General features: G+C 38.5%; 3 protein-coding genes and 1 pseudogene across 8 annotated transcripts; 3 read left to right on the top strand and 1 right to left on the bottom strand.

The window, feature by feature from the left end:
- Positions 1 to 178: 178 nt before the first annotated feature.
- LOC114576765 (multiple epidermal growth factor-like domains protein 11) lies at positions 179 to 3,135 on the top strand. Of its 2 annotated transcripts, none has more exons than XM_028665935.2 (7): positions 179 to 316; positions 386 to 485; positions 775 to 1,686; positions 1,772 to 2,265; positions 2,330 to 2,475; positions 2,568 to 2,711; positions 2,993 to 3,135. In XM_028665935.2, the coding sequence occupies exons 1-7, from the start codon at positions 222 to 224 to the stop codon at positions 3,070 to 3,072; spliced, it is 1,971 nt and encodes a 656-aa protein (XP_028521736.2). In that variant the 5' UTR covers positions 179 to 221; the 3' UTR covers positions 3,073 to 3,135. The 2 variants fall into 2 exon arrangements, with proteins under 2 accessions (XP_028521736.2, XP_028521735.2); XM_028665934.2 differs by having other exon boundaries at positions 2,565 to 2,711.
- Positions 3,136 to 3,294: 159 nt separating this feature from the next.
- LOC107996350 (uncharacterized) lies at positions 3,295 to 20,214 on the top strand. 5 transcript variants are annotated; one of them, XM_062085749.1, is made up of 7 exons: positions 3,295 to 4,734; positions 7,839 to 7,982; positions 8,316 to 8,477; positions 8,677 to 8,853; positions 9,261 to 9,404; positions 12,666 to 12,925; positions 13,315 to 20,214. In XM_062085749.1, exons 1-7 carry the CDS (start codon positions 4,530 to 4,532, stop codon positions 13,486 to 13,488), a joined length of 1,266 nt encoding a protein of 421 aa, XP_061941733.1. In that variant the 5' UTR covers positions 3,295 to 4,529; the 3' UTR covers positions 13,489 to 20,214. The 5 variants fall into 5 exon arrangements, with proteins under 5 accessions (XP_061941733.1, XP_016909846.1, XP_016909845.1 ...); XM_017054357.3 differs by having other exon boundaries at positions 13,312 to 20,214; XM_017054356.3 differs by having other exon boundaries at positions 9,261 to 9,521.
- Positions 16,502 to 22,879, bottom strand: LOC107996313 (heat shock 70 kDa protein cognate 4). The gene is made up of 4 exons (XM_017054293.3): positions 21,858 to 22,879; positions 20,960 to 21,173; positions 18,969 to 20,213; positions 16,502 to 18,868 (listed from the first exon to the last, which is right to left on the bottom strand). The coding sequence occupies exons 2-4, from the start codon at positions 21,162 to 21,164 to the stop codon at positions 18,396 to 18,398; spliced, it is 1,923 nt and encodes a 640-aa protein (XP_016909782.1). The 5' UTR covers positions 21,165 to 21,173; positions 21,858 to 22,879; the 3' UTR covers positions 16,502 to 18,395.
- Positions 16,936 to 20,214, top strand: LOC133667403 (uncharacterized; annotated as a pseudogene).
- Positions 22,880 to 22,882: the final 3 nt, after the last annotated feature.

The raw sequence follows: 22,882 nt of genomic DNA, 5'->3' as shown, positions 1-22,882 counted from the left end.
TATTGAATAATACTTGTTACTTCCGGATTCGATCTAATCGACGAATGCAAATTTTCTTTCGAATAGAATACGATAATATGCTATGATATCGCAAGCATCCTGTCTCGTATCGATAGCGCGGAATACAAGCTGGAATGAGACAGATAATTGATATAATGTAAACTCGTAAGCGCATCAGTTGCAGTTACTGAATCGCTTGTGCTAAAGGACGGATCGAAAATATGAGATGCCTAGGCTTCGTCGTCTTTTTGAACCTCATCAGGGCGGCATTATTTTTGACCGGTAAAGATGGGTCGGTGTGCAACGTGCAACTCAGGTATTTATTGCACGTGCTATAAACTTATGAAATATACGCGTGTACAAATTACGAGCGATAATTTTACAGTTACATGGAATCAAGATACGTACCCTACACGGAAACGTACAAGATCAGGAAATGGACTTTCTTTCATCAAACGAGGTCTCGAACCAATTACAGGATCGATGTAAGAGAGAGGAGATCGAAACAGAATGACGCGAAAATAACGCAATTTTTACGTTTGAAGAAATTCTATAATTCTTATTTAAAAAAAAGGAAATCTTAATGTTACGAAATTGATCACATTTATGACTCGTCGTAAGCCGTCTGATTTTAAAGTTTACGCGCCTGTAAGAGAATTACCTTTCAGGGGTTGAAATCAATCGCAAAAAATTTCGCTCCTTTAAATATATTTCAACTTTGAACGACGCTGCTTTACGTCTACATTATTCACACGAATTATTCTCGGTTTTCAGCACGTCCCCGTATGGAAGCTAGAGGAGAGATGTTGCGACGGTTACGAGGATCGAAATAACGTTTGTGAGCCCGTATGCAGCCCCGAATGCGTGAACGGAAAGTGCACGAGTCCAAACTTGTGCGAATGCGACATCGGATATTCGTCTGTTACGCAATACGAGTGCGAGCCCCTGTGCAACACCTATTGCACGAACGGTTTTTGCGCGAGACCGAATGAATGCTCGTGCAACGCCGGCTACGAATTGACCGAGAGCAAATTATATTGTCTGCCGGTTTGCACCCAAGATTGTGCGAATCGCAACGCGCACTGCACGGAACCGAACCGCTGTACCTGCAATTGGGGTTATCGACAGAGCGACATCGATGGCGACTTACCATCGTGCACCCCGATCTGCGAAATACCGTGCGTGAATGGAAACTGCACCGAGCCGAACGTTTGCACGTGCAACCCCGGTTACGAAGAAGATATCGATCGGTTCGTTTGCAAGCCCAAGTGCGAGCGAATTTGCCTGAATGGGAAATGTACGGCGCCGAACGTATGTACCTGCGACCCAGGCTACCAGTTAAACGAGAACGGGGAATGCGAGCCGAACTGTACCGAACCGTGCGTGATGGGTACTTGCATCGCGCCGGATGTTTGCAGCTGTTACCCTGGATACGGGTTACCGGATGACTCCAGGTACGTGTGCGAAGCGGTGTGCGAGAAAGCTTGCGTGAACGGGACGTGTACGGCGCCCGACGTGTGCACGTGTCACGACGGCTACAGAGCGACAGGAGACGACACGATGAGCCACGTGTGCGAGCCAGTCTGCGAGCTTCCTTGCGAGCCTCGCGGCCATTGCGCAGCGCCCAACACTTGCAACTGCATCCAAGGATATCGGATGATCGATATGACCGCGAAGGAGAACGAAGTGAGCGCAACGATCCTTTTTCTTTTTTCTTTTTTTAAGCATCGATTTCTAAAGCGATGAAACAAATTGATTCGTTTGAATGCAGGTGGTCGTGGACACGATCGTCTCGGGCTGTGAACCTGTTTGCGATCAAGATTGCGCGAACGGCACGTGCACGGAGCCCAATGTTTGCACTTGCAACGACGGGTTCGAGAAGGACGCGGACGATCGGTGCGAACCCGTCTGCGTGTCTTGTCACAACGGCTCCTGCGTAGCGCCGGATGTTTGCCAATGTTGGGAAGGTTTCGTCCGGACGGAAGAATTCGGCTGTGCGCCATCTTGCGAGAACGGGTGCGAAAACGGGGAGTGCATGGCTCCGAACGAGTGCGTTTGTCACGAGGGTTTCGAGTCGAGTGGAAATAACAGTGACAGTACGTGCGTGGAACACGTGCCCACGTGCACGACGGTTTGCAAAGGCCACGGTGTCTGCGTGGAAGACGAGAAACCGTGCGAGTGTTCTTACGGGTGGACGGGGCCGGAATGCGACCAATCCACCCTCTGTATTTTGGTAATCAACCCCGACGATGAAAATCTCATTGGGTGAGTATATCGTATCGGTGTACGCTCGAGGGAAACTCTTTTTAAAAGAAGAGTTTATTCGCAGAATCACGATTCGTAACGATACGAATAGCACGCTTACGAATGCTAAACGTTACGCGCCGCTCTGCTATGGATGTGACGGGAGAACGAACAACGAAAGTTACTGTTTCGCCATCAATGATTCGTCGATTGGCTGTTTCGTCGAGACAGGTATGTATGTATTTCGAACGAATTGATTTATTATGGAAGATTTATCGGGACGATACGTTTATTAATATTCTGATTCTCTTCTATTCCAGTAGAATCTTCTTGCCATCGTGACAAACTGAATGCAGAGTTCAAGATGCAGACAGGAATGTTAGAAGCGGTCATAATTTTAATAGTGGTGGTCGTGACGATAGCGTGTTTCGTGATTTATAGGCATCGAAGAAAAAAGATGCGTTTAGGTATATTATAACACAATCGAGCGATACTCATGGGAAAATTTGTACGATAAGATGTACGGGAAAGAATGTGGAGGACCGGAACTCGGGGCGAGATAAACGTGTCGCCACATTTCCGTTTTTTGTTGTCGCAAACTGGAAAAATCGAATGATATATCTCTCGTTTAATTTTTTACGCAGTTTGTGTAATCGATAATGAATCACGGGCGTCATTCGCAATTTTTCCTCGCGAGCTTTTTTGCGAATAAATAGATTATAACGAAACGCGTTTTTTCTTTTTTCAGCCATCGTGCAGAATGTATTACAGGAAACAATGGCAAACGAGTATTTGATTTCGGAACGAGATGATGATTCTGCGTATTAATTTACACGAACGATAAATTAACGGACAATAAATTAGAATGAAATATTTCTATCCACATTGGAACGAGACTTTTGTTGTCCTTTTATTGGATTTTTTTAAGGCTAATGAAATGCGCACGATTAACATAATTCGCTTAACAACACGTATTGTCTATTAATTTTGATGAAATTTATTCGTATTTAGCAAAGATGTTTTTATTTTTTTATTTTTTTACACTATGTAAAATTAATATATCGATGAGTTCCTGTTTAAATAGAAATAGTAAAACGTGTTCCAATCGTAACACTATTTTACAAAGACAAATGACTTCCGTCAATGCACTTTCTTTCATACACCATAATCGTCATCGAATAAATTTCGATTAAAAGTTCTTAATTATCGAGCTCTATATATATATAAGTAGACTGTGGATTATACAATTTTATACAAAATTATATCGACCGAAGAAACAAAGCTTAAATAGAAAATTACTTTATTTTTCAATTCAAATATTATCGATTATACATTTCCATGTGTACAATCCACATAATGGATAAATATCCGCAGTCTACGTCGATTTAATAAGCTCAACAAACGTATAACCTTTACAACCGACCATCATTTTCATATATTCAACTTTTCTATTTTTCATTTCGATCCCGGAATCAACCCCCCCGAAAGGTCATCAAACATTAACACACCCCCGATCGTATCCGTATCGATCTAAATCCTTCGATCCTACCCGACCAATCTCCCCACGAAACTCTACTCTGCCTCACGGGCACGCACGAGAAACCACCCCCTCCCCCTCTAGAAGGGTGCGCACGATCGTGCACGTAAAATTGGGATCGTTTCAAGGTAGGCGGTTGGAAAGGTAACAAACCAATAATACTTCACCCCCTGACCGGAGATTGGGCGATGGCAGAGCGAGCAGCCCTGATCTCGATCGACGCGGCGCGCAGGGAGGGGGTGGGGGAGGGGTGAACGGGTGCATCGCGCAGCTGCAGTGGTGGTGGCGGTGGTGGTCGACCGGCTGGCGGAAGGAAGGCGTCAGTGAACGGGGGAGCACGGAATCGAGAGAACCGCGGTGGTGTCGTCCTCCGGAGTCGAACGTGGCGGAAGAACACAAGAATCGTCGAGGTTGTGCGCGCGTGTGTGTGTGCGTGCGTGTGTGTTTGCGCGTTGCCAAGAGCCGCCGTGAGACTCGCCTCGTTGGCGCGCAAAAGGAAGAAAAGAGAAAAGAGAAAAAAAAGGATCGTGGTGGGTAGATCGTTGGAGGAGAAGGCGGGTGTTTCGTGGTGTTTCCGTTTTCTTTTTTTTTTCACGAGAAACGTTGAACGCGATATAAGGCGGTCGTCAGAGGCGTCGAGGGCGAGAGGGCGTGCAGGAGGGCGGGAGGGGGGAGGGCAGGCGACAGGGAAGGATGTCGATGCGCCGCCGGTGGTCGGTTTCGGGGGTTGACTCGCGCCGCGGGGGCGATGAGCGCACTTCCCTCCGCCCTGAGACTGACCTGCTGCCGTTCCTGGCTCCTGCTCATCTGCCTGCTTTGCCTGGTGTCCGGCTGCACCTGCCGCGGCACGCGACCGGATCGCCTGACTCGCCAATTACCGGCAGATGATGACGTGCGCGTATCCAACTACGACGACGACGACGTCGACGAAGACTATCAGGACAACGCCACTGGTGAGTGATCGCGCTGTGGACATTTCGCCAGCCAATGGATTATATCAGCCGCCCCGTTTTCCGGATTTAACAACGGGATATATCGTATATCGTGGGCGTGAGGAGGTTTCGCTAGTGATGAGACGAGTGGGAAAATCGCATCGATGGAATAGGCGTGGATTCTATTCGGGTGAAAGCTCGGGGGATTTTCTGTGCGATGCTAGCAAATCGTTGGACGATCGTTTCGTATATCGATTCGAATATCGGGTGAAGTGGTGAAAATAGCGAGGGAGGAGGGGAGAGGGGTAGACGCGGAATAGAAGTGGAAAGAAAGAAAGAAAGAAAGAAAGAGGTGTATCGAAATTTTTAGAGGGACCAACTCGTGTTCTATTCGTGTATATTTGTAAAAAAAAAAAATATTAGCCTTACGATCACGAGCCTCGTTCCATTCGTTCTCTTTCGTTGCATCGAAAGCATCTAATTCGTATATGGATCGATACTCTCCTACCGTTGAAGGATCGTTACGTTATTTTCTCGCGAAACAAGGACGATCGAAGAAACGCGTGTGCCTCGAGATTCTTGCTCGCCTCGCCTTCTTCGCGCCTGCTCGATACGGATGTGCAAACACTTCTTGCTCCAGAACCTTCAACCAGCGAGCAAACACTTGTTACTGTCATTGTTATCGTCATATAGACGTTCTCTCTTCGTCAGATGATAAGTAGTCCTCGTCAGGCCTCATTAAGTCCAACGAGGAGGCCGAGGTAAATGTTACGAAACGCTGCAAAGTTCACCACTACCACCACCACCACCACCACCACCACCACTCTTCTCAACCTCTTAAAATCTAGCTATCAAAGCAACGACAAACGAATCTTCTTACGTAACGAACAATTTTCTAAGATCGTTCTAAGAACGATTCAATCCATTTCCCTCGAGCCTCGAAGGATTAATCTGAATCTAAATCGTCGATAATCGTTTAGAACGAGATCGAGAAGAAGCGAGAAGAGACGGCGATAGATTGCACATTCCAGATTCGCGAGTGCGCCTGCGTCTAGGTAAACAGGAGAGGAACTCCTTTCCTTCTTGATTTTCGCGCCAACCACGCTGCCGGTATTGATTTTAATGGATGCTGCAAGCTCTCTCTCCTCTGTGTCTGTGGGAGTTTGTACACCGCCTGCATCTGCGTGAGATTTCAAAGAGATCTCCATTTCTTCTCTCTTTCACACCGCGCTCCACATCCCCATCTCCTTCCATCCCGCGATATAAGAGAGTGGAGGAAAGAGGAGCGAGGGAAAAGGTTAAAAAAGAAAATATCGTGCGTCATTCATTCCCGTTTCCTCGACCCATTCACCGAGAAACCTCCACTTAACAGGAGCTCGGATCGAGAGGAAGATTTTCGGCGAACAACCGCACCCTTATGATCGTGCCGTGAACTTCTTGAACCAGGTCAAAAAGCATAATCCCAACTACTCTATTATTTACGTGACGCAGCAACTTCGGACTCTCTCGGATCGATTCTCCCCATTCATCCATAATTTCGAATGTTCGATTACAATAACGTGGATTCTAGAATTTAATCGTTGGAACGAAATATATTTCATATCGTTCTTCGTGATTCTGAACGTCATTCGTCCAATTAAGATTAAGGTAATCTCTTTTTAACGAATTAAGCGATAATAGATTTCGTTGACGACGAAATATCGCGTGTTGCGAAATCCATCATGCGTCGCAACACCAACGATTCCTTTTTAATTTTTTCCGCACATTTCGATTCGACTGTCGAATTTCCACGAGTCAGGAAAGAATTTCCTCGACTGAAAGGGAAAAAGATTAATCAGGATAAAGAGAACACGATACGAGTATGTCTAGTAGCCTATCTATATGTCGTTCTCTGAACGTTTGCCAACGAAGCTGATCACCGCGATAGCACCCTCCTTAAACACGGCCCAAAGTCACGAGACGTTTAATAACGATATAATGCGATAATTAAGGGAAAAATCGATAGGGTGTTTGGCGCGATGCCTGCGCCCGATGTAACCCAATGCAAATGGCGCAATTATCCGAAGGAGATTTAGCTCGTTAATTTCTCACCCAAACGGTCGATAAGAAGATAAAAAGGGGGAAAAAAAGAATCGTCCAATTTATTCGGCTGGCAAAAGTTGGCTGGTCGAGGCGAGCGTTTCAATTCCGCGTGGAGAGGACGTCATTGGAAAAATCGACGACGCGAGAAGGACGCAGTCTCGACGTCGTCTACAAAGGCGCACCAGATATCAAACATCTTTTGATGCGAGAAAGTGGCCTGGATAGAGTGTGTAACAATGGCTTCTTTGCTTCATTAATCGTTCAGAATGTATGCTTATTCAGGGGCTCGGAAAACGAACGCCCGTGACAACGGGCCGTGGCTGCATGTCAAAGGGAGGACAAGAGGCGTGTATCGAATCCGGGAATAATAGTTGAAAGAGAATGATATCTTTATCGGAAAACTAAGTGACAATGGTGAAAATAATGGGGAGCGCCATTCGCGAGTGATTCTTTTGTAAAAAAGTATTATCGCTCGATAAAATAACTTGCGCGTAGCTCGAAATATACACGTTTCTTTAATTAAAACGAACGAGTAAATAAAGGAATATTTAAAATTTTTTTTTTTTAATTAGATTAAAAGGGTCAAATGAAACGATCGCGAGTCGTTAGATTCGTTTTACAAAATTGCCACTGCGCGCACGTTATTCGTTACAACGACTAGAAATTCGCAGTTTTTCCAATCATTGACACGGAAAAGATATTATTGATGATCAGATTTATTGCGCGTATTTTCAATTTGACATTTTGATGCGAAAGGAAAAACGAATTATTATGATTGTTATAAATATATATTGCATATACGATATACGCATACGTGTGCGTTAAGATTTAAACGAAGATCGTATCGAAGATTAAAATGAAATTCTATCTGCAGACTGAATTATTAAATTTTTGAATAGAACGAGGGATCAAGTGCGGCGCAACTAGTCGATGATTGGATGAGTAGCGCGAGCTATTTTAAGAAATTAACCTAGATATTTCATCTACTCATCGAGAAACGTCGTAGATAATCTAGCGTGCTTATCGATTTTGTCTGTTTTCAGCGAAGGGGCAGCAGCTGGGCTCGCCGTGCGATGTCTCGTGCAATCCGAAACTGCAGCACGTGTTCTGCGACACGGTCACAGGTTTCTGCGAGTGTGAAAAATTCTATCCAGTTCGTCTCGGCCCCTCGAAAGGATGTGCCAAACGTACGTACTCCGTCCTGCATCGATATATTTTCCAATTTCCAGTTCAAGTAGGTCGTTCCGATAGTATCGAGAAACACACAACGCGTGTGTTAAACCGAAGCAAACAAAATAAACGATTGTTCCGCCCAACCAAATGAAAGAAGAAAATATTTTACACGGAGAAACGCGTTTATATACCGATGTTATAACGTCTACTTTCTTCTCTTCCCGTGTATCTTTCATTAATTTAATTTCGATCTTACCTACGAGAATGATCGGAGGGAGAAAGAAATCGAATCGAAATTATAAAAGAACGAGGAGTTGAAGAAAAAATAATAAAACCCGTTTTTCCAGCTAAAAGACTCGGGGAGCAATGTTTCTATCGCGCGAGTTGCACTTTTGCGGATCAACACTCGACCTGCACCCAGGTGCAACACAATGCCGTATGCGACTGCGAAGAGGGTTACCATAGAGTTTCCTTGTCCAGGCCTAGCAAGAAGGTGTTCTGCGCCGAAGGTATATCGTAACACGTCACACTGATTCGAACACCACTCGAATATTCGTAGTACACATCCCTGTTGCACGATTACAATTTAGAGAAAGCTTAACGTAAATCTTAACTTCTCTTCCTCGCGGAATCCTCCACTGCGTTGACAAATTGTTCCTGTAGAGAGGACGAATTAAAGCGTTCCGTTTCTTTTCAATTTGTTGGCAGATCTGGTGCTGATAACGACAGATATTCCGACCCTGCTCTGCATAGCATCGGGAATAGCGGTATTCACGGCGATGATATGCTTCGTGCTCAAGTTATTCAGCCGCGCGAGATACTCAAGACCGCGGCACTATGCCAACGCCAATCACGCGCCTCCTATGCTCTTCTCCAGCGACACGGGTGAGTATTCGGGATAGACGCCCGAGCAAAACTAACTTTTACTCCATTGTCCTTTTTTTTTTTCTTATTCAATCGTGACCAAACGATTTGCTTGTGAACGTGTCAGGGATATACTGGCATTCCACACGCTGCACTCCATCAAGAACTCACTCTCGTAAAATCGATAGAGGCTAAGTAGTCGATGAAGAACACCAGTCCCTGTCCAAACACGTCTATTTTCGTTTCACCCTCGTTCCAGACCTTGAGGGTGAATCTTAGAACACGAACAATCACGGTTACTTTCCCTATTCGTATCCGAGGTTAATGTTGAATTGACGGAAATTATCAGAAATTTGATCGTCCTTGAACGATTCTTAGTTATCCATTAGTATGAATTTTATGAATTTTTATTAAAAACGATCCAACAGGTATTCCATTGACGCTTCACGGTGGCCGACCATCCTCGCGTTCCAGTCAGAGGAGCAGCACAGGAGGACCGTTGACCTATGCATTCTCCAGGAGGCCTAGCAGCGGTGGTAGCCGCGGTCCCCTGGTACCATCGTCGAGAGCAGGTGCGGCACGTGCCGCCGCCATCTTGCTTATATCGTGTCACCTGCAGGCAACCAAAGGCGGGAACAAGCATCGACGTACCCTTAGCGATGTTGCTGAGGGATCGTCCGACGGCCTCGGTAGACGATCAACGATCTTTCTAACTCTTTCGTTTTCTGTCTTCTATTCTCTTCTTTCTATCCGCATCTCTCACACTCTGTACACCACCTGTGCGTCCGTTGTTAATACTCCCTTTAATACTTCTTCTTCTATTTCTTCTTCTATTTCTTCTTCTTCGTCTTCGTCTTCTTCTTCTTCTTCTTCTCGTTCGAATTTTCCTGTCCTTTTTCATCCTTCTTTCATCGTTCGTTTATCGTAGAGTGATTTGTTCGTGAGATTTGACAATCGAATCACGGAAATCACTTTCCATTATTCTTTTTTTTCTATCATTGTTATTTTTGTTTCCGTTCTTCTTTTTCCCTCCTCCTTTTCTTTCTTTACGAATCCTCCTGCACACAATGTCGCCTCTCTGAAGCTTGCGACATCGATGAAGAAGAAGAAGATGGTGGTGGTGGTTCGAGTCGTGCCATATACCGTTATCGCTGTTGTGTCGTAGTCATTGTTATTGATATTTAGCACCCCCTTTTCCCTCTCGCGTCTCCCACGTTTCTTTATTCCTCGTCTGACCCCTTTTGCAACGATCCTTGATCACACGAAGTATCGTCCACGAGGTATACAGAAACGAGGGAAACGCGAGATCCGATCACGTTTAATCCTCCTTGACACGAATAGCCCACCCTTCTTTATCTGTTGTTCTTCGACATTAGATCGTCGTTTCTTTCGATTCGACCATGCATTATTATTATTATTATTATTATTATTATTATCATCATTATCGTTATTATTATTATCATCATCATCATCATCATTATTATTATTATTCTCACCGACGAATGGCCGTGACGGTGCTACCGATCCGGATTTACTCGAAATTACATTGAAAACAAAGGGGGAAAAAAAAGAAAAGAAGAAAAGAAAAGAAATCTGTATCACTCCTCCCCTGTATCGTATCTTACACACTCATCCTCTGATTAGATGTTAAAAAAAAAAAAAAAAAAAAATAATGCAACGGTAAGAAAACCATGTGTACACATTACGTGTGGCATATTTATATCGTGGATCGAAAAAACACAAATGCTACATTGTCACGTGATATGTGAATCTAATGTGTATCCAATAATATATATATATAAAGCGCTGCACGAGTGTGTTACGAGATAGCAAGATGGCAGCGGCCGATTTCGTTGCTCGTTAACGAACGAACGTTCTCTGGTAAGACGTAGAGAGACACGAAATCTTTACGCACTAGCTAGCTCGCCGCACACGCACGCAAGAACAGGTGCCGGTTCGCATGCGAGGGGTCAGCTTTCTCTCTCTCTCTCTCTCTCTCTCTCTTTCTCTCTCTCTTCAAAGTTAACCAACACTCGAACTTTTGAACGAAAACGCGAAACTTACTTCTCTGACGCCCGCAATCGAGGGGGCGGGCGGTGGGTCTGAAGGGTTTGAATTCTTTAATTAAGCCTGCCTACGTTTTTCCGCTGCTACATTTTATTTGCTGCACTTTTTTAAGAAACGTCGCTTATTTTTCTTTTTTTTTTTTTTCTTTTTTTTCTTTTGAAAGCTGTGAACGAGAACGAATGCTGAAGAATTCAGGAGGGGGAGAAAATATGTTATATTTCTCTTCTGTTTGCCTGTTCGTTCGCTTTTTTTCCGCTTCTCTGTGCGTCTCTGTGTGGCCTATAATAGCAATTTTACAAATTTCGATTTGCGGCCAATGCTATTATTAAATGGAGAATATTTATTGTAATCGTAATTAAAAAAACACGCGAACGAATGTCGGTTGATTTTTGATCATGCAGATAAGGGGATAATAATCTCTCGTCATATATAATCGTATCTAATAACAAATGATAACAAATTATGTGGATGAAGAGACATGTGAGAAGAACGTGTGTCGTGATTGATCGAGACAGCCCGACATTCGTTGAGCGAAGATTGAATGGAAAAAAAAAAAAATTCGCGAAGTAAAAATCGTATTACGAAAAAAAAAAAAAAAGAGAAGGAGATATGCACGGATTTAACTTGCTGAATGCGCTTGCTAGAAATCGAAGGACAAAACGTACACACATTCTCGGGCGAAGCTTCGCTTCAATCTCTATATGCAACAGGATGCACGCGTATACATGTATATTGTCACTCTTTCTCTGTCTTTTGCTTGGCATTTTCCACGTCGCCTTTTCTACGTGTCGTCAATCAATAAGAACTCTTGAACGAGCTGCCTGAATTAGAAACACTCGAACAACCCGCAAACCCGCGCCATCCACACGATGGTCCTCGTCCGTGGTAATAATTTCTTAACGCTGTGAAGAATTCGTTTCTATGTATCCGAAATTGGAGAATCAAGATCCGCTCGAGATTATATCGCCTCCATCGTCGATGAAAAGCCTCGCGCGATTATCGATTCGAAAGAAAAAAAACGAAAATGCGGGGAGGGAGCGTTCGCTTTCGTGTACTGCTTGCTTCGCGCTGAAGAGAACCGCTTCTGTCATTCTTCCTGTATTACACAACACGATGCGATGCTCGCTGATAATACACGAATCTGCACAATCACTCGCGAACACCGAATTTCAAACGTCCACGTTATACTATATATATATATAATCGATTATATTCGAACACGTTTATTATACACTTTGCACCCTTTCCATCCTCTTCGAACCTCTCTTATTCAGCAACAATCTTTTTCTATATATATATATATATTTTTCTTTTTAATCCCAATTTATAAATTCTATTTAAATTTACGTGAAATTTCTCTTTGAATTAAAACCTACCTCTCATCGGCTTTCTCGAAAATGATCATGTCAAACGCCTTTATTATACTCCCCTGTGATCCTCCCGATGCGATCATCGAGCTTGCGTATCTCCATCCACGAAGAATTAGCTAGTGAGCGAGGGATCTGGTTGGATTTGAACGGCCATCGGTAACTGCGTACGCTCGTTGCTCCGGTTATCGATAGAGGAAACGTTTTCGCAAATGACCGAGAGTAACGCTGGTATTTTAGCCGAGCAGTTGCAATTAGATTTAATTAATATTTCTGATTGATCTCCAAGCCTAGCTAATTGACTCTTAGCGTAGCGGAATTGGGAATTTGGGGCGAGGGTAGCGCGCCCTCGAATTAGTTGCACGAATTAAACTGTTACCCTTGTTTTCGCCCCGATAGGTTCACGTCGCCCTAGTTTAACGTCGGTTCACAGTTCGACGTCCTCGGCACGAAGTTACAGCGCGAGACGGCTCGAGAAAGAGAGGAACGAGAAGGAGCAGAGGCAAGCTTTGCAGGAGTTGAGATTGGCGAAACAACGGGAGCAGCAGCAGCGAGAGCAACAGCAACAGATCGCGCCTACGCCCAGCCCTAGAACGCCTCATTCCATGGACGAGCTGTTGCCCTCCGTGGAGGAGGGAAAGGAAGTGTTTTATAACGAGGTATATTGTACACGATTTCCTCTCTTCCTTCTATTCTTCTTCCCTTCGTTCCAACTCGAGATAATTCGTTAAAATTGTTATAAAGACCGATTTGCAGTAGATTGGAAGGGGAATTCTGAATTCCAAGTGATGTTAAGTAATCCGGTAAATCTAACCAGTTGGCTCAAACTTCTGTTGCAAAACTATGAAAAAGATGGTTGAAACTTTTGCTTTCATTCAATTTCATCGTTCGTTGTATCCTTTTGCAGATTTGAAGAATCGCGATTGCGCGTAATTGCGGATGGATGGATGGAATTTTTAACGTCTATCGATCTATACACGAGCTATAACGTTTAACTCAACGAATTAAATTACGAATTCTAACTTGAAATCTTTGGACACATCAGCAGGTGCCGACGACATCGGACATGATCGAAGAAACGTCGATGAAAACAACGGCCGTAACGACAACCAACATAAACGCGAGCAGATTCGGCGAAATGGCTCCCGTCACAACCTCGACAACGTCCATCTTCGAAACGAACATCGCGCCCCGTGCCACCGGTGACATTTTTCAAGTGTAGTTAAGGACATAATTATCGATGAACTAATATAATAACTCACGTGACTCGAATCGAAACGGTACAAGCCTAGTGCGAAGGGACGAAGGAATTTTCATTACACGAATTACGTAGCAGCACAGTTCCGTAATAAAGCTAAAAAAAAAAAAAAAAGAAAAAAAAAAGAAAGAAAATGTCTCGAGTAAGAAATAAATGAAAGTGACGGAGTACGGTTAATCAGAAGCGAGCGGCTAAAATATGAATATCCAAAGGGAAAAAAAAGACAAAAAAAAATGCTCTGTCACGGACACGGTGCTTTTTTTGAACGAATAAAAAAAAAAAAAGAAATTGTAGATACACAAATGGGTACAAAGGAGGCATGCAGAGTTGTTAAAGTTGAAGTTTTGCTTGAGCCACGCGCGAAGGCCTAGAATTTATTCTAAAAATGATATGTTTTTATTACCTAGGTACGAAAGGTACAGCTTTCAGTAATAAAAAAATTGATAAGATCGAACCAGTTAAGATCGTTCAACTCTAGAATACGTAATATTCAGGAATGTACCTGAACGTAGGTGAGGGTATATGAAGTAGTACCTGAACATAGGGGTGGTACGTGTTGGATGCTTGAAAAGAAAGTGTAGAGATTTCGCGAGAATTCTGGTCCAGCAGCGAAATATTTCTTGTCCGTGATTATTATTAAAGATGACAGATATATATATATATATATAATTTCAAATTTGAAAATATAAATGGGATGTATCAATTTATTTTTGAACTTGTTCTTCTTATTGGAAGAAAAAAATACGGAAAGAATGAAATGCAAGGGAAAGAAGAAAGATGGTATCCCAAATAATGATTTTTTTAAGCATTTTCGATTAGAATTATTGGTTCAACGATAGAATTTTTTATTTAAAATTCACGGACAAATTGTCGAGAATAAATACAATTGATTGAAGACAAAGATCGAGATTCGAATTAATATTTTTGAATGCTCGGTACCACGATTACGATTTACTTACATATCAGTAATTGTTTTACGAAATATCACGTAACGAACAAAGATTTTTATCTATCAAATTTTACAAATTTCTTCCTTTCGCATTTATTATCTTCTTACTTAAATATTATCGATTTAATCACATATCAGTAACAAAACAAAATTGATTCAAACTTTAAAAATATCGTTTGAGATATTAAGAAATAAATGGAAAAATAATTATACCAATATTTCTCTAATTATTCACACACGAGTACACTCAAATCCGCGTAGCAGAATTCGATAGGAAAGAAGAAAAAAGCGAAATTGCATTTGTCAATGTTTATCCTTAAAAGTTTATCCATTTACACGTGTATTTAAAAATCACAAAACACACACACATGCGCGCGCGCGCGTCCACAAATTCAAAGATATTTGATTTCACGTGAAAATATCGATGCGTTTGATCATTTCGTTTGCTTGAACGGAATTTTCTGCGACAAAATGCAATTGGCAGGGCATTCTCGAGTGGGTCGAGGCTAAACATACCTCTAATCTTAGGTAAACTACTCTGTGAGAACCAAATGGAAAAAAGTGAAAAAATATCGGGCTGGTGCTTGGACGAAACCAAGATGTGGCACCAGCAAGAATTATATAAGAAACGCTAAAAAAATATTTAAAAAAAAAAAAAAATTGTGCTACGACTATTGCGATCTCGTTATCTCGCTTTTCTGCGACCGAAACTGCGTGAAGCACGGGCGGTTTCACTATTTTTCTTCCAACAAACACACATTGACCAAAAAAAAATTCAGTGGAAAACACAACTATCGAGATTGAAATAAAGAAAAATTCATTTTTTCCCAAATATATATATACTTCACAGAGTTACGAAATTATTTATCTCGAATGGAGGAACTCATTCGAGGTACATCGTGAAAATTAAGTAATAAAATATTTCGTTGAACGATCTACGATGATGCTGTTATTTTATGGTATACAATCACGAAACGTTGGAAAAGAATAAATTTTATTTCGATACGATAGAAGAAACAAGCGAGAAATAAAGAAAATTAATTCTTTATCTTCCTTTTTCTTTATTATTATAAATAATTAATAAATTACGTTATGCTCGTTTCATAAATGCCAATAAAAACCGTCTCGTTGCATCGATGCATATGATTTTTCCGAGTCGCTTGGCTCGCCAATTGTAAATTAGTAGAGATAAAAAAAAATCGTTAAAATTATATATATATTCTATATATACATATTCTATATATACATGTATATACGTAAGAAAGCGAACAAGCACGAGGGGTTGTGTTGCATTTTCACCCTGAGAGAGAAACTGGTGATTGAAAAAAAAAAAAAAAAGAAAAAATGAAGACGTCCCCCTGTCGCAAGAAAGAGGAAGTAATTTAACAAAAAAAAAAAATGAGAAAAACGTATATCGACATCTCGTGTTCGAATAATTACGCTGCCTTTCCCGATCAAATAAATAACTAAATAAATCTAAAAAGAAGAAAAAACCCATCTAAAAAAGAAAAAAAAGAATACAAAAAAGTGAAGAGGAAAAAAAAGATGTAGAAACGAGAGTCTTAAGACTTTGTTCTTGGGACTACGCGATTCTACATTTACGTAAATCCTTGCGCAAACGAAATAACTCATTGTTACACACACACACACACACACATACATATACACAGACACACACGATACACGGAATCTTCACCCACAAAAAAAAATAATAAAAAAGAAATTAAAAAAAAATGGGACATAAAACACGCACGACTTGGCGACGATTGCACACACCCAATTTATCGAATCGATCGTGTTCGAACGAATGCCAATCGCTGTTAATAATAACACACGAAACAGATTTAATTCGCCACGACCCGCATATTATTATCATTATTATTATCATGATTATTATTAATTATTATTATTATTATTATTATTATTATTATTATTATTGCAAGATGATTCAACTCGACCCGCCGCCTGATTTCTAAAAACCGAAGAAATGAAAAGAAAAAGAAAAGAAGAAGAAAAAAAAAGACGGTCGATGTTCAAAGTTATCGTTTTATTCCATTTTAAATGTTTACTGTATAATAAAATTGTAATATAGTCGTTGGGCAAATAAAGCTCGTTTTTTCGATATATACACACATATCACGGAACAAATGATGTCCCATTCGTGTCCTTTCGTGCGTTTAATTTCATGCCTATTCTACTTCCATCGAAAAAATGAAAGTGCCTTGATGGTGTTGCCATGCATAAATCTTCCCCAACTTTTCTTGAATTCCGATATGAACGCGAAACGAATCTCGTATCGCGTTCAATCTTTGTCTATTAAAAGACGAATATGTGAGATGCAAATCCTCGGATCAAGAATTCAGCGTGTTTTGCTTTGCTTTCGAGTTAAAGCTATCTCACCTCGAGGAAATTTTCAAATCGAGAATCGAGACTTCTGCTCGTTTCTGGAAGAATAAATCATCATGGAGGAAGAGATAAACGTTCGAATAGGGGATCCATCGATTCCAAAATGTATATTACGTCCGATAATGTATGTTTCTTGGTTGTTAGGTGTTGGAGTTGCACGATTGTTCAAAATGGATCACTGTCATCTCTCTAATGATTCACTTCAGCGTTTGCTCGATCGTCCTATTTAGCGCAATGGATTTCGCCAATTTCAGCAAGGCCAATTTCACCAATGAATTGTTCAAAATCATGTATTTCATGAACGAAACCGTGTGTCATCTTGCAGCATATTATTACGTTTACCATGTAGACATTATGACAGATGGCCTAAATTGATGAAGATATTGGATAAGAATACCGGCAAAGAATTGATCGAAGATGGATACGTGAAGATGAGTCAAATCTTGGCCATTTTTATAGTTATATTATGCGGTCCAATATCAATGCTTCACGTTCTTTATTATTATTTCACCTGATCAAATCTTTGCATCCGATCTACTTCTTTATTATACGCAAACTTTAATGAATAGTTTCGTGTTCGATGCCGTTATACATGATATGCCACAAATTTAGAGTAATCAAGATAATAGAGATGATCAAACAGTTGGATGAAAAAGTAACGATCTGTTGGATTGTATTGAAAATCAAAAAAATTAGGAGACTGCACAATGGCACGAGATATTAGCCTTAATTCTTGTATTTAGAGTGAGTGACGTAAATTGGATAGAGCGTACGTCATTTTGAACATTTCGTCTTTTATTTTAAAAAAAGAAATTTGTTTCCGTCCCTCATTCTATTATTAAAATGCTATTATTAAAAATGATGCGTAATGATGCACCATTTATGCACTTATCTCTCGATTAAATTGCGATTCTTGTAGAATTAAGTTCTATATTATGTAATAATGATAGTAAACGACATTTATGGCATAGATCTATTGTTATGTTTTACAAATTCTTTTTATAATGGTGGTCTCGAAGCTGTTTCATATTCCTGAATAACGTGATTTGGATAATTTATAATAGTTCACTTTGATGTTGGATATATACGCTGATCCATCGAGAGATAAATAAAATTGGATTACAGCGAATTTGTACTGAATACCAACGTTCAACTTAATTTAACAAGATAGCATTTTTCAAAAATAAAGAATCACAAGAATTAGAAATTTATAAATATCAAAAACAAAAAACATTGATAAATCAATTAAAAAAATTAATAAATAGACACAATATAGAAATAAATATTTAAACACAGTGATTTTTTTTTTTTATAACAAATTTATATTACCAATCTTTTCAAATACAAGAAATAAAATCTCTTTCTTGCAGGAAATAAAGTCTCTGATCTCAAAAAATATGCATTATCAATGTAAACAAATATGAAAATCGATGATCATGACTGTGCAAAGTTTGAGTTGAAATAAATACAATGAAACGAAAAAGATATTTAATGTTATGGATGATTTCTTGTTTTTTTAGTCTACTTCTTCGATGGTTGGTCCTCCAGCACCACCGCCTCCTGTAGCAGCACCTGGATGGAACCCTCCAGGTGTTGCTCCTCCCTGATATAATTTAGTGACAACAGGATTGCAAACGGATTCTAGTTCTTTCTGCTTATCAGCGAATTCTTCTTTTTCTGCCAATTGATTTGCATCCAACCATGAAATCACTTCGTTGCACTTATTGATAACCTTTTCTTTTTCCGTTGAATCGATCTTATCTTTGATCTTCTCATCTTCCATTGTACTCTTCATATTGAAACAATAAGATTCTAATGCATTTTTGGCAGTTATTCTTTCACGTTGTTGTTCATCTTCATTACGATATCTTTCTGCTTCGTTCACCATTCTCTCGATATCTTCTTTCGACAATCGACCTTTATCATTTGTGATGGTGATCTTGTTCTCCTTTCCGGTTGATTTTTCAATTGCGGATACATTCAGAATACCTATAATGTGTGTGAAAAGAAAGTTTATTAATTTATTAATGAATATATTGAAGATATTTTTATAAAGAAATGTTGTATTGAAAAGAGATAATGCACATACCATTAGCATCGATGTCAAATGTGACCTCAATTTGAGGTACACCTCTAGGTGCAGGTGGAATGCCAGTAAGTTCAAACTTTCCAAGAATATTATTATCTTTTGTCATAGCTCTCTCTCCTTCGTATACTTGAATCAAGACGCCAGGTTGATTATCGGAATAGGTAGTAAAGGTTTGCGTTTGCTTGGTTGGTATCGTCGTGTTCCTCTTGATCAAAGTTGTCATTACACCACCAGCTGTTTCTATACCCAGAGACAATGGAGTGACATCCAGTAACAACAGATCCTGAACTTCTTGAGATTTGTCACCATGCAAAATAGCGGCCTGTACAGCTGCGCCATAAGCAACAGCTTCGTCAGGATTGATCGATTTGTTCAATTCTTTTCCATTGAAAAAGTCCTGTAGTAATTTTTGAATCTTTGGTATTCTGGTAGAACCACCGACTAAAACGATACTATGAACATGAGCTTTGTCCATCTTGGCATCTCTCAAAGCTTTTTCAACCGGTTCCAGTGTACTTCTGAATAGATCCGCGCAAAGTTCTTCAAATCTGGCTCTGGTAATCGATGTGTAGAAATCAATGCCCTCGAAAAGAGAATCGATTTCAATACTGGCTTGTGTCGAAGAGCTTAAAGTTCTCTTTGCTCTCTCACAAGCAGTTCTCAATCGTCTAAGGGCCCTCTTATTCGAACTTAAGTCTTTCTTGTATTTTCTCTTGAACTCTTGAACGAAATGATTCACCATCCGATTATCGAAGTCTTCACCACCAAGATGAGTATCGCCCGCTGTTGACTTCACTTCAAAGATGCCATCTTCGATGGTCAATATGGACACATCAAAGGTGCCACCTCCCAAATCAAAGATCAGTACATTCTTTTCACCGGCAGTTTTTTTATCTAAGCCATAAGCAATCGCCGCCGCGGTTGGTTCATTAATTATTCTTAAAACGTTTAAGCCTGCTATCGCTCCCGCATCTTTGGTAGCTTGTCTTTGTGAATCATTGAAATATGCGGGGACAGTAATAACGGCATTGGTAACTATTTTTCCTAAGTACGCTTCTGCAGTTTCCTTCATTTTCGTGAGTACCATCGAAGACACTTCTTCGGGGAAGAAAGTCTTTGTTTCACCTTTATACGAAACCTTGATCTTTGGTTTTCCTCCATCGTTCATCACCGTGAATGGCCAATGTTTCATATCACTTTGTACTGTTGTATCATCGAACCGACGACCGATCAATCTTTTCGCATCTGTTTAATAAAACATACGATAATTTACAAATTTAATTTAAATAACAATTTAAATACATATATCATAAGAAAGAAAAATTATTAAAAATAAAAAATATGAATAAATTAATGAAATTATATTGTATAATGTATAATTATATTGTTTAATATCTTTTAGGCTTCAACATTCTCATTTCTATTACATTTATTTTCAAACAGATACAAAAAAATATAAAATATTTTATAAAAATAAAAATAAAAAAATAAATATATGTATCAAAGAAAACTGTAACTAAAAAAAAATATTAAATAATAATATATTACGCAATTAGTGCGTAATAATATTAATGCGTAAAATATCATAATTTCTATGAATGAAGTAAAAGAATAAAGTTGTACGAGGTCAGTAAATTCAACACTATGACTTATTATTCTTTAGTATATATGTAAACATAACAAATCTATATATAGAGAAGTATGATGTCAACACGAAGTTTCAACGCGAAGAAAAATACAAAAAAGATACAACGAAATATGTAATTTTCTTGTTATATCATATTTGCAAATTGCAATATATATTTATTTCAAATATTTTAAAAATATTTTATAAAAAAATATTTTATTATATTTTAATCATTTATATTTTTTTTATAATTAATAATTAAAATATAATAATAATGATATTATATAGTAAAATAAAAAATAATACATAAAATGAAAAGTGAAGAATAGAATAAACTGAATTATTAAATTTGGCTTTTATTTACCAAAAATAGTGTTGTTCGGGTTCATTGCGACCTGATTTTTGGCCGCATCGCCAATTAATCTTTCTGTGTCCGTGAAGGCGACATAACTCGGTGTCGTTCGATTTCCTTGGTCATTTGCAATAATTTCAACTTTTCCATGCTGGAAAACACCCACGCAAGAATAAGTAGTACCTAAATCAATTCCAACTGCTGGAGCCTTCGACATGTTTTATCGCTGAAAAAAAAATATAATTTAGAAATACATGACTAAAAAATATATATAAAAAAATATACAAAATATATAAAAATATATAAAATATTAATTTGATTTAGTTTGTCTTCTAGCATTCGATATTTAACTATATTTCTTTGTTCGCATAGTATGTCTAAATTAGTACGATGTAGTAGACAAATCACATCATATTAATATTTTTCATAAATGTTTTGAAAAATTTAATCTATTATTTAATTTTATAATTTAAAACTTATACTCAAAAAATGATATTGTATAATAAAACGCAATAAGAAAGATGATATACATTATAAATTTGTCTATAATTATATGTACTATTTATAACCAATTTAAATCACACTGTTAAGTTTTGCTTCAAGTTAATAGTAATTGACAAGTTTATGAAAACTCGAAATTTATCGATAAATGTGGAATCCGATTCAAATCTCAGTTCTTAAAATCCAACGGTAAAACTTTCAAAGGATCATTTTTAAATAAAAAAAAAAAATCAAACTCGAAATCTGTCAATATTTTATCAATATGATGCAACTTCATGATGTTTGTATCGTTAGTCTTTTCATAGTATATTTACGCACTTAAACATAATAAAAAATTACTCAATAAATAAATTATAAATATGCTATTATGTATTCAAATTATACTTATACAATTATACAATTATACTACCTTTTCTATCGTTCGTTTTGTATATATCACAGAATAAATCGCAATATAATAAATTATACGTAAACGCAATGTTCACTTCTCGCTTTCCAAACTCTGTCTGAGTATGATACGCGCGGGGGTCTTTTAATACACCAAACCTCGCGCTTCGAGAAGTTTCTGTAGATGACCAATCACGGCATTTCATTGATTCAAACAAGCATTCTTATTGGCTCAGAAGTTTCGATGCATCTAGAACAAGGATAAATATATCAGAATGAACTATAACTTACCGACAAAAAGAGAGAGAAATATGATGGTAGAAATACGAGAAAATGCTGGAATATATTACATTCAAGATCGCGGTTATATTTAGCATGCTAAATATTTTCTTGTTTATTTGTAAAACTCAAGTTATAATTATACATATCGATAACATCAAAGAAACAATATCAAAAACATCAAAAACACAAATGATTTAAATATATTTAATTTAAATCTGAACATTTGTGTATAAATGATAAACAAATATACTATATATATGAAAATATTGTATATATTATAATGAAAAATATTATTATAATTATAAATATAAATTATATTTTTTTTATTTTCCTTTAAAAAAATCAACAATAAAAATTACTAAAATATTATATTAATACAAAATTTGTATTTGATCATAGAAATATCAAAATTTATATTAAATTTTTAGGTAATTAAATTAAGTAAATATATTTAAAATATTAAAAATATTATTAGTCATTTATGTATATGCATATTTAAATACCACATTATTTTCAAATAACGAACTTTATTAAATTAAATAAAAATTAAATAAAATTAACATATCATTTTTAAAATATGATTATATATATTTAATCTAGAATAATTCGATAATTGTAGAAAAATAAATTTTCAAAAATATATTATATTTATGTAATAATTTATACATCTTTTTTTGAATATATATTTTAATTTAAAAATAATTATGTCAGTGAAACGATATTATTGCTTTATTATTACATCACATAAGATTGACTGTTACTAAA

This window comes from Apis cerana, linkage group LG15 (genome assembly GCF_029169275.1).
Source record: "Apis cerana isolate GH-2021 linkage group LG15, AcerK_1.0, whole genome shotgun sequence".
NCBI lineage: Eukaryota > Metazoa > Arthropoda > Insecta > Hymenoptera > Apidae > Apis > Apis cerana.
The sequence above is the reverse complement of the archived record's forward strand: the minus strand, read 5'-3'. Positions and strand labels throughout refer to the sequence as shown.